This window comes from Halichoerus grypus, chromosome 14 (assembly GCF_964656455.1).
Source record: "Halichoerus grypus chromosome 14, mHalGry1.hap1.1, whole genome shotgun sequence".
Classification (NCBI taxonomy): Eukaryota; Metazoa; Chordata; class Mammalia; order Carnivora; family Phocidae; genus Halichoerus; species Halichoerus grypus.
The window spans coordinates 62,058,561-62,074,785 of record NC_135725.1 but is presented as its reverse complement, the minus strand read 5'-3'; the positions used below and the strand labels follow the sequence as shown (position 1 = coordinate 62,074,785).

The following is a 16,225-nucleotide window of genomic DNA, read 5'->3' as shown; positions in this document are numbered from 1 at the left end:
GTGTGCGGCCGGACAAAGCAGGATGTGTGCAGGGGCCGCTGACCTACATTGTGAGTAATTGCATTACGCAGAGGGACTCTCAGGCCAGTTGCTCTCCTTCGGCTGCACAGACGGGGGAGGCTTGCCGGGCAGCTTCTGCAGGGCTCCCGCTGGGCTGCGGTCCAGCCAGGAGTCAGGTGTGAGCACTGCCAGCCCGGGGCCGGCACGGACCGGCATGGCCTCCCTTCCGGGCACTGCGCCCCGTCGGGTAGGAAGAGCCTCTTACCAGCTTGCGTTCGGCTTGCGGCCCCAAAGCACGGCCTTCGCAGAGCTCTGGGGGCTTCCGAGGAGGCCTCTCTGGAACACGTCGCAATGAAGTCATTCCTCCCACAGGCAGCCCCTCCCAGTTTCTACAGCGGGGTTCTAGGGTTATACTCACTGTCCCCTTGGATTGTGACGCGGTGCTCGAGAGAGGCAGGGCAGGCTGCAACAAGCACCTGGTGAGGGAGGAAAGACCACTGGTTTGGGAGGCAGACAGACCTGGCTTTGAACCCAGCTCCAACATTACTGCCTGGAGATTTGGGGCAAGTTCTTTCTGTGCCTCCGTTTTCTCATCTGTAAAATGGATACAACACGTTGTTGGATTCTTACGAGGCTTTGACAAGACAGCGTAGGTAGAGTCAGCAGCTTCGCACCTGGCGCATTGTTGTCACCCGTGACAAGCGCCCTCGGTGTTCTTGGGGCGGCTGTTATTGGGTGAGGTCGACTCATTCGGCCTCTGAGGCTGTCTCTTGTGGAATTGTCCTGATCTTGCCAGAATGGAAAAGCGCTGAGGACGGGGCTGTGTCCATCCTGGTGATTGCTGTATTACCCCCTGCCCAGAACAGAACCTAGCAGATGGTAGTGCTTCGTGGTGACGTTGGAATGAATGAATGACTACTTAGGTAATTGCCCAGGTGGGCAACAAGTAAGGAAGAGAAATAAAGAAGAGAAAAAAAGCAGTTCGAAAGCTCTTATAGGCCAGTCATCCATGGAGATTGATTTAGACCAGGGGAGAGTCTGTAGTCCCCAATCATCTGGAGAGGCAGGGCTGACATCCTGCTCAGACCCTGAGGGGAGACCACAGCATGGCATCTGCGGGGGTCTGTGCCCTGTGTGTGTGCTGCCGGAGCGAGCACTGGTCAGTGCCCTGGGATCACTGGCCCTGGGCTGCATGTCAGGCCCACACTGAGAGCAGGATGAGGGTAGGGTCAGTAGGCCTGGGTCCTCCAGCCCCACGTTCCCCAATATCCCCTACCCTCCCACCTCACTCCCGCTGTCTGGAAGGGGTGGGGCCGGTCCTCCAAGGTGCCTGGAAATCTGGCCTCCTTTAAGACCACTGGGTGCCTTCTAAAGTAGCACAGGATGCTGCTGAGGGCTTTGCGGCCCCACTGAGCCACAAAACTAGCTCTGTGTCCTCAGCAGAGGGTGATCCGGGGCCGCTGGGCCAGACCCTCCGTGCAGGTCTTGGGTGCCCTCTAGTGGCACTTTGCTGTGTGACAACGTCTCCAAGTAAGCGCTCAGGTGGCGGCGCCTTTCCCCACCCCCACTGTCCTCCCTCTCCATCCCCCCCACAACGCACCCTTTGCATCATCGAGTGCATCTCTCCCCATGTGTGTGACTGCTCAGACCACTCTGAACTCCAGTCCCAGGCATGATTAGAACAGATCAGAGAAGAAAAGCCATGGCTTTTATAGATGACTTTGAGATTCAGTACAGGGGTACTGACTGACTGGTCAGACTCCTCATCCCCAGCCCCAGGAGTACCCGAACCTCATCACTCCTAAAACCACCCCAACCCCTGCCACTCTGATCCATGTACAGTGTGCCCAGACATGGGGTTGTGTGAGGGTGATGTTAATGATCAGATTTTTGTGGCTTCTCTCTGGATCAACACCTGTGTAGTGGGAGGATAGCGTAGAGGCAGCTCCGCCCAGCCTCGGACCACTGAGTTCTCTGAACTCTGGCCCTTGATTTTTTGCTGCCCTCCCACCTCTGCTTAAGCTTAATGAGATGGGTGGGGGTGCTAAAAACCAGATGTACGGATTAGGATTTCAGGATGGGGGTCAGAGCATACCAAGATGGGGAGCATGGGCAGGGGGCTATTAACAAGTTAAAAGATAACCTGGCTACAACGTCAGCTGCAGAAGGGGGAAGACAGAGTAGCCGCAGTTGGAGGAAAACTACCTAATGGAGTCTTAGTCAACCATAAGGAACATATAAATCACCGGTGGAAGATAGTTGTTTAGAAAGCCGAGGAGATGTGGAACAAGGGCACAGGCAGACTCGCTCACCACGACCTGGAGTGTTGAGCTCGATTACAGGCCTATAGATTGATGGTAAACTCGAGCAGGTTGAAGGACCAGGCCGACTCGTGGCAGGAGGCGATGTGTACCTTCACTGCAGCTCTTTTCCTCCTGAGAAAGGGCATGCAGACGCAAGGAGAGAGCTCGGGATTATTCTGAGGACCCCAGAGGAAACGCAAGGACCAGTGGGGTGGACGCACAGAAGGTTCTGGTTCAGTAAAAGAACTGTGCAGCCACTCACCAAGAGTGGGAGGGGGTGGGCTCCCTGTCACTGGGGATGTAAGAGCCCGACAGCCACTCTCGGCTTCCCGTGAATAGACTTTTCATAACATTGAACAATGGTGTATGACAGCATCAGTCCTTTATACACAGAGAATCTAAGAGTCCATCATAAATTATTGCCTTTCATTGTAGAACAACAGTTACTATCATCATTAATGAGTTTGCTACTCATGCATGACCGTAATGGGCTTGTGCTCCTGCATTCTGATGTCTGCTGGGTTGTCAGGCATTAGGGAAACCCAGGTTTCACTGTTAGAAGTCACTGTTGACCTTCGGGCCAGCTCCTTTCGCCGTCTCCTCAATTAAACAATGAAAAGACATCGGGAAACTCCCCGTCATCCTTACTAGAATCCAGCCCAGCTCCTGGGTGGGTGGCAGCAGATGGGAAATCTCTGGTCTGGCAACTCCGACTGTGGGTCCTGGAGATCACCTTCTCCTGGGTTGTCTCTCACTAGTGCGCACTGCTGCCACAGCAGAGGCCTCAGGGAACCACTCGAGCCTATGTGTGGACTCAATGACCGTGGAACCAAAGTGGCTGAGCTAAGGCTTTATGTGGCTTGGGACAACCAAAGGAAAAACAAGCCTGAGAGAGCATGCAACTGGATGGTCTGGTTGTAGAATGGCCTGAGTGCACAGACCCCACCTCCCCAGCTCTTCCTGCTTCCGTGTGGAAGCACCATCACTCCCCAGATCACAGGAGCCCAGACCATTGTCTGCCTCAAAGGCCAGGCCAAGAGAGCAGGGCCAAGAGAAATAGGGTGCCCATTCCCTCTTACCTGAGGCCTGCTTTCCACAGCCCCAGATCCTACCAAAATGTCCCTTCTAACTGGTGAGTGATTCTGGGGATGCGTACCTCTTACCCTTAGGCCTGTGGCTTTACCTTGGGCCTCTATAGGACAACTCCATCCTGGACACAGTTCTTTGATGAGATACCCTCAGTGGGTATCTGTTCTAAAGACAAATAGATTCACAAATATATCTTCAACTTGACTTTGCAAGTTTGTTATTGGTAGTGCATGGATGTAGAAATTCTAAAACCATTTTGTGTCTATTTAATATTGAGCAAATGAGTGACTATTTTGATATTGTGGAAAACCAGAGATCTCACTATGAGAGAAGAAAGATGCAAATATGGAATGGGAAGAAGCAAGAACCCTGTGGTGTAGGATTTTATCTACATCTATAAACAGATGGTAGAGAGACAAGGATAGATACATAGAATGATGATGGATGGATGGATGGATGGGTAGATTAGATAGATAGATAGATAGATAGATAGATAGATAGATAGATAGATAGATAGATAAGGAAGGAAGGGAGGGAGGGAGGGAGGGAGGGAGGGAGGGAGGGAGGAAGGAAGGGCCTAGAAGTAATGATACCGCACATCTAGAGCCCAGATCTTGGTTTCTAAATACCATTCTCCACCAAAAAGAACCAAGACTCCTCAGAGAAATGGCTGAATCTGAGGCTGGGAAAAGGAAAGCACAAAGAAGTAGAAGTACTTTTTGTGCCAAGACATAGGAAAGTGCTCCCAAAAAGTATGAGGATGTATTGGAAAAACACATGAGAGTGCACATGGGAGTTTCCGACTGACCAAATCTGGGAAAATTTGAGCATCAAAATGAATGATAGTAATGGAAATGAAAAAGGAAGCCCTAAATGCATACTGATACACATAAATAAATGGGAGGAAAAGAAAGATCTGTTTACAGTGGTGTGCCAAGTATTTAAATGAAATGATAGAGTTAAAAAAAAAAATCACCATTTTGCAGCCACCAAAGGAATGTGACTCAGGTAGAAACCATCACTGGATGCTGAAACCACTGAGTTGACATTTGTGGGGAAACGGGACACTCACACAGTCTCAAAATATCTCCCACAGAGTATTTATTAATTACAAGGGGGAAATGGTACCTTTGAAGTGGTGAGATCTGGCAGACATCACTGAACCAAATGATCATAGTTAACATCACCAGTAATGGGACAAAGTGCCATCAAGTGCCACTGAGATGAAGCTCCAAAGAAGCAAAAACATCACTTTACATAGGATTCCTACCATGAATGCAAAACCCAAATCTAATCATGAAAACACATCAGACAAACCCAAACTGAAGGACATTCTACCAAATAACTGAACCAGATTCTTCAGAAATATACATGACATAGAAGATCGAAGTAGGCTGAGGAATTGTCGAAGATTAAAGGAGACTAAAGACGTGACAAGTAAATGCAGGACATTGTCCCAGATTGGACCCTGCTTTGGAAAAACCACAATTGTCTTAAAGGACATTATTGAGTCAATTGGCAAAATTTGAAAATTGATAGCATATTAGATACTGTATCAGTTAAATGTCCTCAATTTGGTAAGTATATGTGGTTATGTAAGAGAATCTCCCCATTCTTAAGAAATACTTGCTAGAGGGGCGCCTGGGTGGCTCAGTTGGTTAAGTGACTGCCTTCGACTCAGGTCATGATCCTGGAGTCCCTGGATCGAGTCCCGCATCGGGCTCCCTGCTCGGCAGGGAGTCTGCTTCTCCCTCTGACCCTCCCCCCTCTCATGTGCTGTCTCTCTCACTCTCTCTCTCTCAAATAAATAAATAAAATCTTTAAAAAAAAAAAAAAAAAGAAATACTTGCTAGATATTTAGGAGTGAAAGGTCAGGATGTCTGCAACTTACTCTTAAATGGTTCAGAAAAAACATATGTAGAATATACTTTTTTTTTTTTTCATTCTCTGGGTGTGTTTTTCTCCTCTTTCCACCATGTGGCTGATTCTTGCCCAGAGTTTCCCAGCTCAAATTCCTGAGAGAGACCATGTTTGGGTAGGGTCCTCTTCACCATCCCTCTTTGAGCAGAACACCACACTAGAAAACCTCGTAAGTCTCTGACCAGACTCTGGATTGGCTACTGTGGGTCAAGTACCCACCCTCTATCCAATCAACTTTGGCCCAGGATAGGTCATGTGGAATAAAACATGGCTGCCCCCATTGTTCCCTCACTGGGGGTGATGGGCAAGAAGGTCTCCTTAGAAGAGCTCGGCAGGCCCCAAGGCTGGCTCAGCCAGCAGTTACTGGAGTTAATCCCAGAGACACCTGAAGGCCTCTTGACATAACTTGTGCCTTATTCTCACCTTCATTCTTTCAACAAACATTACAGATGCATGCTCTGGACCAGGTCTCGTGCTAAGTACTAGAAGCACAGGAAGTGACCCACTCTCCACCCTCAGGAGATCTGACTCATGTTTGAAAGGCATGAAGAACACAGATAACTAGAGTGCAGGGCTGAATCATGACTGACAAAGAGAAAGCAGCCTCGTGGGAACATAGAAGAGGGGTCCAAAGGGCCTCCTGGACAAGGGACTGGCTATAGCTCACGGGAGGGCAAGTGGCCATCAGATGGGGCCCTGGCTGCTGAAAAGGTGCCCGGTGCCATCCCTGGGTTTCTGTTTTCTCTTTGCACAGCCGGACCCAGCAGGACGAGACATCTCTATCCGCCCACTCCTGGAGCACTGTGAGAACACCCACATGACCATCTGGCTTGGCATCGTCTATGCCTACAAGGGGCTTCTCATGGTAGGTGTGGAGAAGAAGGCAGAGGTTGGGGGGCCGCTTCTCTGTCAGAGCTCTCTCTCCCAGGGGCCTCTGTGAACATAAAAATAACAGAGCCCCCAGGACGAAGCACTTACTAACTGCCAGGCCCCGTGTCTGCCACGTGTTCTCTCGATTCCCACAACAACCCTCTGAGATGGGTGCAGATAATGCCCCATTTCACTGATGAGGATGCTGAGGCTTGGTTTGCCCGAGGTCACTCAGTAGTGAGAGGCAGATTCAAGAGCTTAACCACAGAGTAACCCCAAAACCTGTGAGTATGCCTCAGGGCAGCCACCGTAGTGCTCCCAGAACGGCAGCCTGTCAACATCCAGCGCACGTTCACATCCCACATCTTACTGCGTTCTCTCAAAATCTGTGGGAGGTGACTGGAATCATCCTCGTCTTACAGAAGTCAGGCTCAGAAAGGTTAAAGGGCACTCGTAACCTCCAACCTCCGAACCCAGTACTCTTTCCACTCCACCCATCTGTTAGAATCAAAGATCACATACCAAGCCCGCCCCACACGTCTGGAAGGACTTGAAAGGGCAGCCACACCCCACCTTATCCCATGTTGACCCCTGAATCTTCTCTCCAATCCTGTGCAAACCGTGCCTCCACTGAAATCCCTCCAGGGACAGGAAACCAGCCCCCATTCCCCCCTCAGGTCTTTCCGCAGGCAAGCTGAGCCACCATTCGCTTCTATGTAGCCTCCACTTAGAGGCCAAGAATGAAGCCTTCTCCAAAGGTCAGATAAAGAGGGATTTCTTGTACTGCTCAAATGCATCTTTACCTTCTGCTGCTTCGGAGAACTGTTTCTGAGGGGCCACACCAGAAGGGCATGTGTTAGGGGACCCTAGGCAGAGATTGTCCCCCACTTTATACTAGTTGAGACTAGTTTCCCTAGGGATTCTATGAGGACCAGTGGGCTGCACTCTGGGCCCCACAAGGTAATGATCCTGAAGGTGTCCACAGGAGGTACCCAGAGTGGAAATGGGACTTTGAGGACTGGCCAGTGGCCCTGGGCTTGGAGAAGGGCACTCAGGAGACATGGTCACCGGAGCTGTCAGAGACAGGTGGCATAGACCCGAAGGCAGATCCATCATCAGTGGGCAAAGTTGCCAGAGGGCAGCTTTCAAGTCCACATTAGAGAAGGATTTTGTACAACAGAGCAGTGGCCGCCCGTGTGGTGGCGCCCCCTAGGAAGGAAGGCGCTCCCTTCACAGGAAGCAAGCGGTACCCATGACTTGAGGCCCCCAGCCCTTGCTGAATAAAGAGAGTGAAACCAGACTCTCCAGGACCCCTCCCGCTCCACACTCCCTGATCTGAGACTGTGAAATTAGATTATGGGGAATCCGATTGACTCCTTAAGCTGCGTTCATCTGTAATGTTTGACCATCCGTTATCTTCGGCACCTACTTGCAAAAGTGGTTGGAGATGACCATATCTCTTCCAGTGAAGCCAGTACCTTCAGCCAGATGGGGCAGTAAAAGCTGAATTTGGCAGCACAAGTGCCTTACTGTTTCCAGTGTGCACAAGGAATTGTCCTCCGCCCTCCTGGCTCTTAGGGTTTGTGGACTAAAATTCTAGCTCCTAGTGCCTGCCGCTCTGAAACCACAGAATTTCAAGGCTGGAGAGAGTATGCCCAGCCCTGTAGGCCCACTCCCCTGTCAGAGTTTCAGCACTTCCAGCCCCCGCTGAGCATCCCCGACAAGCATTCCGTCACTCACCGCTGCCATACCTCCAGAGATGGGGAGCTCACCCACCTCAGAGTGGCCTGTGTCACCCGTGGATGGTGTATCAGTGTCCTGTGGCTGCAGGAACAAATCTCCACAAACTGGTATACACAGACGGGCTTGAAACAACACACTTTTATTCTCTCACAGTTCTGGAGGCCAGGAGTCGAAAACCAAGGCTGAGCTGTGCCCCCTTCAAAGGCTCTAGGGAGAATGCCTTCTTGCCTCTGCACGGCGGCTGATGGCTCCAGGCATTCCTTGGCTTGTGGCCACATCGCTCCAATCTCCAGCTCCGTCTTCACATGGCCATTTCTCCTCTCCACATCTGTCCTCTGTGGGTCTCTTATAAGGACACTTGTCCTTTGAATTAGGGCCCACCTGGATAATCCAGGCTGATCTCATCTCAGGACCCTTAGTTATATCTGCAAAGACCCTTTCTCCAAATATGCAGTCCCCGTGGATTCGGATATGGACATATCTTTTAGGGCCACCGTTCAACCCACTATAGTTGGGTTGCTTTTCTAGAAGGTTCTTCCTTATCCTCAACTAAAATCTGCCTCGATGTACCTTGTGCCCATGAACCCTCATTCTACTCCTTGAAGGCCTAAGAACGAGTTGCTGTCCATTTCCTCCTGACACGCTTCAGAGATTGGCAGCCAACCACCAGGTCCCCAGACTTGCCCACATTTTACGATGGGTAGAGACTCTCGTGATGGTTTGGTGTGGGCCCCTGGGCAGGGCCAGCCTCTGCCGCTTCCCCTGGAAGACATGGACGGCCAGGCCCGGCTGGCACAGCCCCCACTGTGGGACTGAAGGGAACACACATGAAGAAACCAGCACAAAGTAGGCTGTCAACAGCCACTGGACTCTTTCTCTCCTAGGTATCTGCTTCCTGGGCTTCTGGCTCCCCATTTTAAAAGACATCTTTAAAAAATACATCAGTCTAGGGCGCCTGGCTGGCTCTGTCAGTGGAGCGTGCGACTCTTGATCTTGGGGTTGTAGGTTTGGGCCCCACATTGGGTGTAGAGATCACTTAAAAAAAAACTTTAAAAAAATTTTTAAATAATAATAATAATAAATCTGTCTGTGAGATAATACGCTTAGAGAAAAGGAGAGGAAAGCAACCGTGGTTGTATATATAATACCATTTAACAAAATAACTTTTAGCCAACTCTTATACTGGGCACTTCGGTTTACAAAATGCTTTCAGAGCCATCCTCCCATTTCATCTGGATACAAACCCTGTGAGATGGTGTTATTATTATCCCTATTCCACAGACAATGAAACTGAGGCCCTGAGAGGCGAAGTGACTTGCCCAAAGATTCCAGATCCTCCAGCCTTGTGCCAGCCACCCTTCTAGCACAGGGCATCGTGCTACCCTACTAAGTCAGACCTGAAAACAGAAGCCCTCAGTGTGCTATTAAATGGATCATGCAGCTTTGGATGCCCTGAGCTGCAGTGGTGAGGTCGGAAGGAAGAGGGGCCTTTGAGGAAAGACGTCCTAGAAGGGCTGGACTGCAGCCGATGGCCCTGCACGGTCAGTGGTCCTGGTCAGCTCCTCCCCCACCCACCCACACCACCATTCTGCCTGGCATTCCATCTGCACTTCCTCCGCAACCTGCCCTCCCCTGAGACCACCCACGAAGGCTAAACCCTCCACACCCTGCTTCAGATCACACTGGACCTCTACCTTGTCCATTTCTGTTGGGAGATGTATCAGTTAGGAGTAGAGCTACAAGTGACAGAAAACCCAAAATAGTAATGGTGAAAGAGATAGTTAACTTCCTTCTCAGATGAGCAATCTAGGGCTGGTGGGGGCTCCCAGAATCTCAGCTCCTTGGATCTTGTGGCTCCCCCCGTCTTCACCATACAGCTCCCACATTGTAGACTCAGATGACTTTTTGGTTTAAGATGGCTGCTCAAGCTCCACCCGTCACACTCCACTCCTTCTACTAGGAAGGAGGGAAAGGAACACCGTTTCCCTTTATGGATACTTTCCAGAACTTGTACACACCACTTCCACCTACCTGGCACTGTCCTGAACCTACTCATATACCACACCTAGATTCAAGGACAGTTAGGATATGTAGTCTCTATTCTGAGTGACTTTGTGCATTGAGAGGAAATAGAAGTCCCAGACACAGGGGCTCTGCCTTATTTAGTAGTAAAAAACACTGGACTGAAGTTCTGGAAACACAATCCACTTTTGCCACTGTATGACGGTGTGGCCTTGGACAAGCCCCTTCCTCCTCTCTGGGCCTCCATGCTCTCTAGAGTGAGGGGAGGTGGTGGAGATCATGTCTGCCCTTCCCACCATGGCCTGCTGTATGTGAACCGGTAGTGGGGCAGAGGAGGACAGATGCCGTAACACCCCCAGTGTGCATTTCCTCAGCAGGACTCCCCCCGGGGCCACCAGTGGAGACCGAGGGTGACATCCAGAAGACCTGGCCCACAGCAAAGCCCCCAGCCCCCCTTCTCAGAGCGGCAGGTGTGTACCACCCCATGATAATGACCACCTCCCCTTTCCGCTCACCATTTCAGTTGTTCGGTTGTTTCTTGGCTTGGGAGACGCGCAACGTCAGCATCCCTGCCCTCAATGACAGCAAGTACATTGGGATGAGTGTCTACAATGTGGGGATCATGTGCATCATCGGGGCCGCCGTCTCCTTCCTGACCCGGGACCAGCCCAACGTGCAGTTCTGCATCGTTGCCCTGGTCATCATCTTCTGCAGCACCATCACCCTCTGCCTGGTGTTCGTGCCCAAGGTACGGCCCACCCCCTGCATCCTGCCCTCTGGCCTCTGGCCCTGCACAGGGGACTGCTGGTTTCCTCCACTTTCTAGCCGTTTTATGCTTTCTCTACTTGGGATGATTACAGTTCACATCATGGAAAGTTTAGAAAATGCAAACAAGTAAAAATCAAAATTTCCAGAAATCTCAGGGTCTCACCACCCAAAAACAATCACTGGTAACGTTTTGTTTTAGTTTTTTACGAAACTACATATTTTTGATGTGTTTACTTCCAGTTTTTTTTTTTTTAAGATTTTATTTATTTATTTGAGAGAGAGTAGGGGAAGGAGCAGAGAGAGAGGGACAAGCAGACTCTCCACTGAGCGCAGAGCCCCAATGCAGGGCTCGATCCCAGGACCCTGAGATCATGACCTGAGCCAAAATCAGGACTGAGCCACCCAGGCACCCCCCACCCCGCGGTCTTTTTTAAATGGTCAGGCAGTGATGCCTTCTCAGTTACAGCTGTGATTAAACCCACATATCGTTTTGTAGTTTGCCTCTTTCACTGTGAATTTCTCCTTTGTGTTTCTCAGTCATAACCACCACTGACGGGGGATGTTCCATGTTTTCTTGTCCACTTGATTCCCTTACTGATGAGCATTACAGTCATTTCCAGATTTTTTATATTATAAATGAACTTATTTTCTCTACATAACACATGATCCCCATTTCTGGCTACACCCTTCAGATGGAGCCTCAGAAGTAGCATTAGTGGGTAAAAAGGAATAAATAACCACTTTTAACAGCCACTTACACTTTCCATTTATCTGAAGCCCTGACCTTCAAGACCAGCCTGAGAGGGTGTTTTTCAAACCTTATCCTTCCCAGCAGCGGGCAGGTGAACCAGAGGCCTGGGCATCTTGGGGGCCCCTGCAGTAGGCTGGTCTCAGCATCAGAGAAGAACGGGAAATAGAGAGGGTGGGAGGAATTATTGGCCCGAGTGGGGTAGGGTGTGCCTTGGAGTACGGGGGGACGAGAGATCAGTCGGGGTCCGCTGTGCCCTAAACAGACGGCCCATGGCACCTGCATGCAGTGAGTCGCCAAGCGGTGACTTCCCTGGAGCACTGCTACCCTATATGCCTGCCTTCTCTGCTTGTCAGCACGTGCCCAGGCTCCAGGCCAATGCCAAGACCTCTCTGCCTGCACTCTGACATTCTCTCACTCTGGTCAAAGATGCCGGATGCCTCCAAGCCCAGCCCTGACCCTGTCACTCTTCTCTGTCACCCTCAAGAGCTCCTCATTGCCCTCCTGGCTCCAGAATCAAGTCCCCGATACCAGGCTGCCTTTTAGGACCCTTGAGTCTCCTCTAGTCTCCCCAAAGAACCCTGGCCACCATCCAGACTGCCCTTCTCCATAAGTGCCCTGAGCTCCAGGCCCCCTTGCTTTCCACATGCCCCTTCTTCTCCCCTAGAATTCCCTTCCCTCACCATCCTTCGGGCCCTCCACAGAGCCCAGCCCAGGCCCACAGCACCCACAGCCCAGCCTGCCCTCAGTACTTGTGGGCTCTGGACCGTGGGGTCGTGGAGGACAGGGGCCCTGCCTCACCCAGTCCCTGCTCTCCAGTCCAGGCCCAGAGCCTGCCTCAGACCAGAAGTGTTTCTTGAATAAATGAGTGAGATGAGGATCAAGTAGCAGCCTTTTCTCTTCTACAACAATGCTTTTGTCCATGACCGAGCTAGTCACAAGTCTGTCCTCAACACTCACCAATGGTTCTAAGAAGCAGAAGCCTTCCCTTGCCTCCATCCATTGTCTTCCAGTGTCACCTCGGGGTAATTTTCCATGTGGAATAAGGCCCAAGGCAGAGTGAGGCTCAGCTGGAATCAGGCCCGAGGGGCGCTGGTGGGCTCCGAGGGGTGGTTGGGATACGGGTTGAGTCAGGATCAGGAGACCAGACTTCTGCTGACGAAGAAGGAAACTGAGACTCAGCATGGGGGGGAGGGGCCTGCCCAAGGTCAGTGGCAGAGACAAGCCTGAGCCCAGGGCTGCGGGCTCCCAGCCTGGGTCCGCGCTGCCTCCAGCACAGGACCTGCTGTGGCGGAGTGGGTGGGAGATTGTAGGGGGAGGACCCCGCGCTTCTCTTTTCAGCCATACCTTGTCCTTTCAGCTCATCACTCTGAGAACAAACCCAGATGCAGCAACCCAGAACAGGCGATTCCAGTTCACTCAGAATCAGAAGAAGGAAGATTCTAAAACGTCCACCTCAGTCACCAGCGTGAACCAAGCAAGCACGTCCCGCCTGGAGGGCCTGCAGTCTGAAAACCATCGCCTTCGAATGAAGATCACCGAGGTAGCTCCCCCAGTACCGGCAGCCAGGGCCCCAGCCTCCCAGTTGCATCCGTCTGCCTCAGGGCGGGACTTCTCAGGGCTGCCACTCCCGACCTGGACCCCCCAACCCGGGACACCCCCTGCATCAGGCTGTGCGGTCCCATGTGCTGGGGTCACAGCCGAGAGAACAAGCGGGGCCATAAACTAGACAGAGGCAGTTCGTCGGAATCCACTCACCTGGCCCAGGCTCGTGGAGGCCAGACATGCCCTGATTCCAGACATCCTCAGAAAGAAAGTTCTTGAAGATTTGTGAGCTCCCAGATTATGGGAGCTTCCTAAGTGTGCGGGGACCCCCCGCCCTTGATTTTTCACTCTCCCAACCCAAAAACCACCCTCATCCATATGATGTATAGCAAGACAGGAGGGAGTAAAGAGAAACTTTCAGGCAAGAAAGTTTGCTGAGACCTCACTGTTGTCTTGAGGGTCCTTAACTGGTTCTTCAGCATTCCAGAGAGGCCATAACTAGATTTCTCTAAGCCAGACCTCCAATTCTGGACTTTCTATACCTGGGATGGGGGACCAAATTACCTTCCCCTTCTTCCCCTCTGTCTTTGGGTCCAGAGGTGTGACTGGCCCATGATCTGCAGGCTGCATGTTTCCCAGAGAAACCCTCATTCGACGAGTGGAATGGGGAAGAAACAAAGGAGAGCATGTTAGTCAGGATAACTTGCTAAGTTGCTGTAACAAAGAGGCCCCAAAATGAAGTGGCCCAGAGAAAATATTTCTCTCTCACCTAATGGTCCTGAGGAGATGGGTCCTGGCTGGCCAGCAGCGTTGCCTCCATGGCCATGACTGGATGAGGCTCATTCACTCCTGCTTTCTGCCACTCCCCAAGGTGCACTCCTCACCAGGACGGTTAAAGCTGGGAGGGGGAAGGCATGTCCTGTTCTCAGTCACAGGAGGGGAAGAGGAAGTCCACACAAGGGATGAGCAAGTGGTACAAAAATTGTGCGCCTTCTGGGTCTGCTGCAGTCACCTTGGCAAGAACTTGCATGATCACACTTAGACACAAGGTAGGCTAGGAAATGTGCTCTCTACTGTTGAACCAGGAGGAAGAAGTGAGATATAGGGTGCCCCAGGGAAATTTGAATTTCAGGCAATCAAGCATACTTTTAGTATAAGGATGGCCCATACAGTACTTGGGATCTACTTGCACTAAAAAAAAAAAGATTCATCGTTATCTGAAATTCAGATGGGACTGGGCATTCCATATTTGTATTTGCTAGATTCCAGTAGCCTTTTGGGGAACTCACATTAGTCTGTCACAAAGATCCACTACACAGTTGTCTGTGCACCTAAACCTGATTGCTTTAGGATGGGATAGCCCCCCACTGGTCACCAGAGCAAAGTAGAAAAGGTTTCTGTCCCTCAAAGCCCATTGCTGATTTCCGTTTTAATCTCAGACTTCTCTCTGACTAGAACGACCATGACTTGACATTTGACTTTTACTTGCACACTCCAGCAATAAAGAGTTCACTCACTTCAGGAAACCTGAAACCGAGGCCATTGTCAAAATCCATAAAATGCTGGGTGGTTTTTCCTGGAATCGAATCACAATCTGGCCTCCTTTGCTCCTAGCCCTGCTGTTTGAGTCACACAGAGAAAGGTATCTCTCTCCTCCTCCACGTGAAAATGCATTTAAAAATTAACGGCTGTGCTCTTGACATCAGAACAACACTTTACAGTTTATAACTTCCTCTCCCTTATGCTATAGCAGAATGTCCACTGCCTTTCCCAGTTACCACCCCTCCCCAACACACACATGCACACACACACACACATGCACACACACACGTGCGCACACACACACGCACCAGGCTTCTCAAGGGCTAAACTGCCCCAGGGCCTGCACCTGACTTTTCTATAACTGAAGGCAGCTGCAGTCCATCCTCTAGAGGAGCCCCTACTGTGCTAAGCTTCGGTGTCCATGTGAGGCTCACAGCTGACCAGCCCACAGATCTGTCCTCCCCTGCAAGGGTGCTGCTAGGTATCAATAACAATAATTATAGTACTTTTACTATAGTAGCAGGTTACCCTTACGATGTGTCAAGGATTGGGCTAAACTTTCAGTGCATCGCCTCGTTTAATCTCCACAGTAACCACAAAGGTAGGTACTGTTGTTACCACACTCTACAGATGAAGGCGTTGAGATTCAGTCTCACAAGCCAGTGCACAGACAGTAAGGGGCAGCCCTGGGTTTGCCCCTAGGCCTGTCCAACTTCAGAGCCTGCGCCCTGGCACTCTCCCACCCTGCCTGCCCGGGCTCACCCAGCTGCTCCGTCAAGGCGCCAGCCTACCCTGAACGCATCACTACAGCGCCCAGGCCCCTCCCCTCCCGGCCCCTCCTGCACAACAGCCAGCAGGGGCCCTCCGCAGCTCTTCCCCAGCAGGCAGCAGCCTCTCTGGCTCTGGGCGCCCTCCCGAAGCCCACCCGAGGCCCGGTCCCATGATCCTGTGAGCTGGGCTGAAGGGGCTGGGCCCCGGGGCTCTAACTCAGCTGGAGCCTTTGCCTTCTAGCTGGATAAAGACTTGGAAGAGGTCACTATGCAGCTGCAGGATACACCAGAAAAGACCACCTACATTAAACAGAACCACTACCAAGAACTCAACGACATCCTCAACCTTGGGAACTTCACTGAGAGCACAGGTAGGAGGAGGCGGGGTCCCTGGAACGTGGGGACCTGGGTATCAGACAGCAGCTGGCCATCTTCCACTTTACCGAGGAAGGAACTGAGGCTCAGAGAGGGGGTGGGGCTGACCTGAAGCCACACAGGCAGAGCTGGAGCACCTGGCATCCACAGTTCGGGCTCCGTTTGGGGTCCTACCCTGCCTAGAGCCGGGGCTTCTGTCCCTCGGTCTCTTGGGTTCCAGTGGCGCACGTACATGACATGGCCAGCATTCCCGGGGTTCTGATTGGGGGTACAGTGTTCTTAGTGAAGAGTTTACCTTACTTCTCCCAGTGACATTTCACGGTTTCAAATGTGCCTTCTCAATGTATGGGAACGGAATGGTCAGTAAGCTAGGACATGACACTCTATCTCACCAACCACTTGGGAAATGCAAGCCAAAATAACACAATCTGGTTTTTGCCTACATTTCAGCAAAATTTTCAAAGATCACCGGTGTTGTTAAGAGTGTGTAGAAATAGGCATTCTCCTGCAATGTTCTGGAAGTCAGTCGG

At 51.3% G+C, this 16,225-nt stretch overlaps 1 protein-coding gene across 2 annotated transcripts in view; it reads left to right on the top strand.

Moving 5' to 3' along the window:
• Window positions 1-16,225, top strand: part of GABBR2 (gamma-aminobutyric acid type B receptor subunit 2) — a 341,289-nt gene that overhangs the window by 316,416 nt on the left and 8,648 nt on the right. For both annotated transcript variants that reach the window (XM_078061504.1, XM_036074158.2), the window contains 4 exons: window positions 6,067-6,177; window positions 10,471-10,695; window positions 12,824-13,006; window positions 15,562-15,691. In XM_078061504.1, the coding sequence (XP_077917630.1) occupies window positions 6,067-6,177; window positions 10,471-10,695; window positions 12,824-13,006; window positions 15,562-15,691 (649 nt within the window). The remainder of the gene's footprint in view (window positions 1-6,066; window positions 6,178-10,470; window positions 10,696-12,823; window positions 13,007-15,561; window positions 15,692-16,225) is intronic.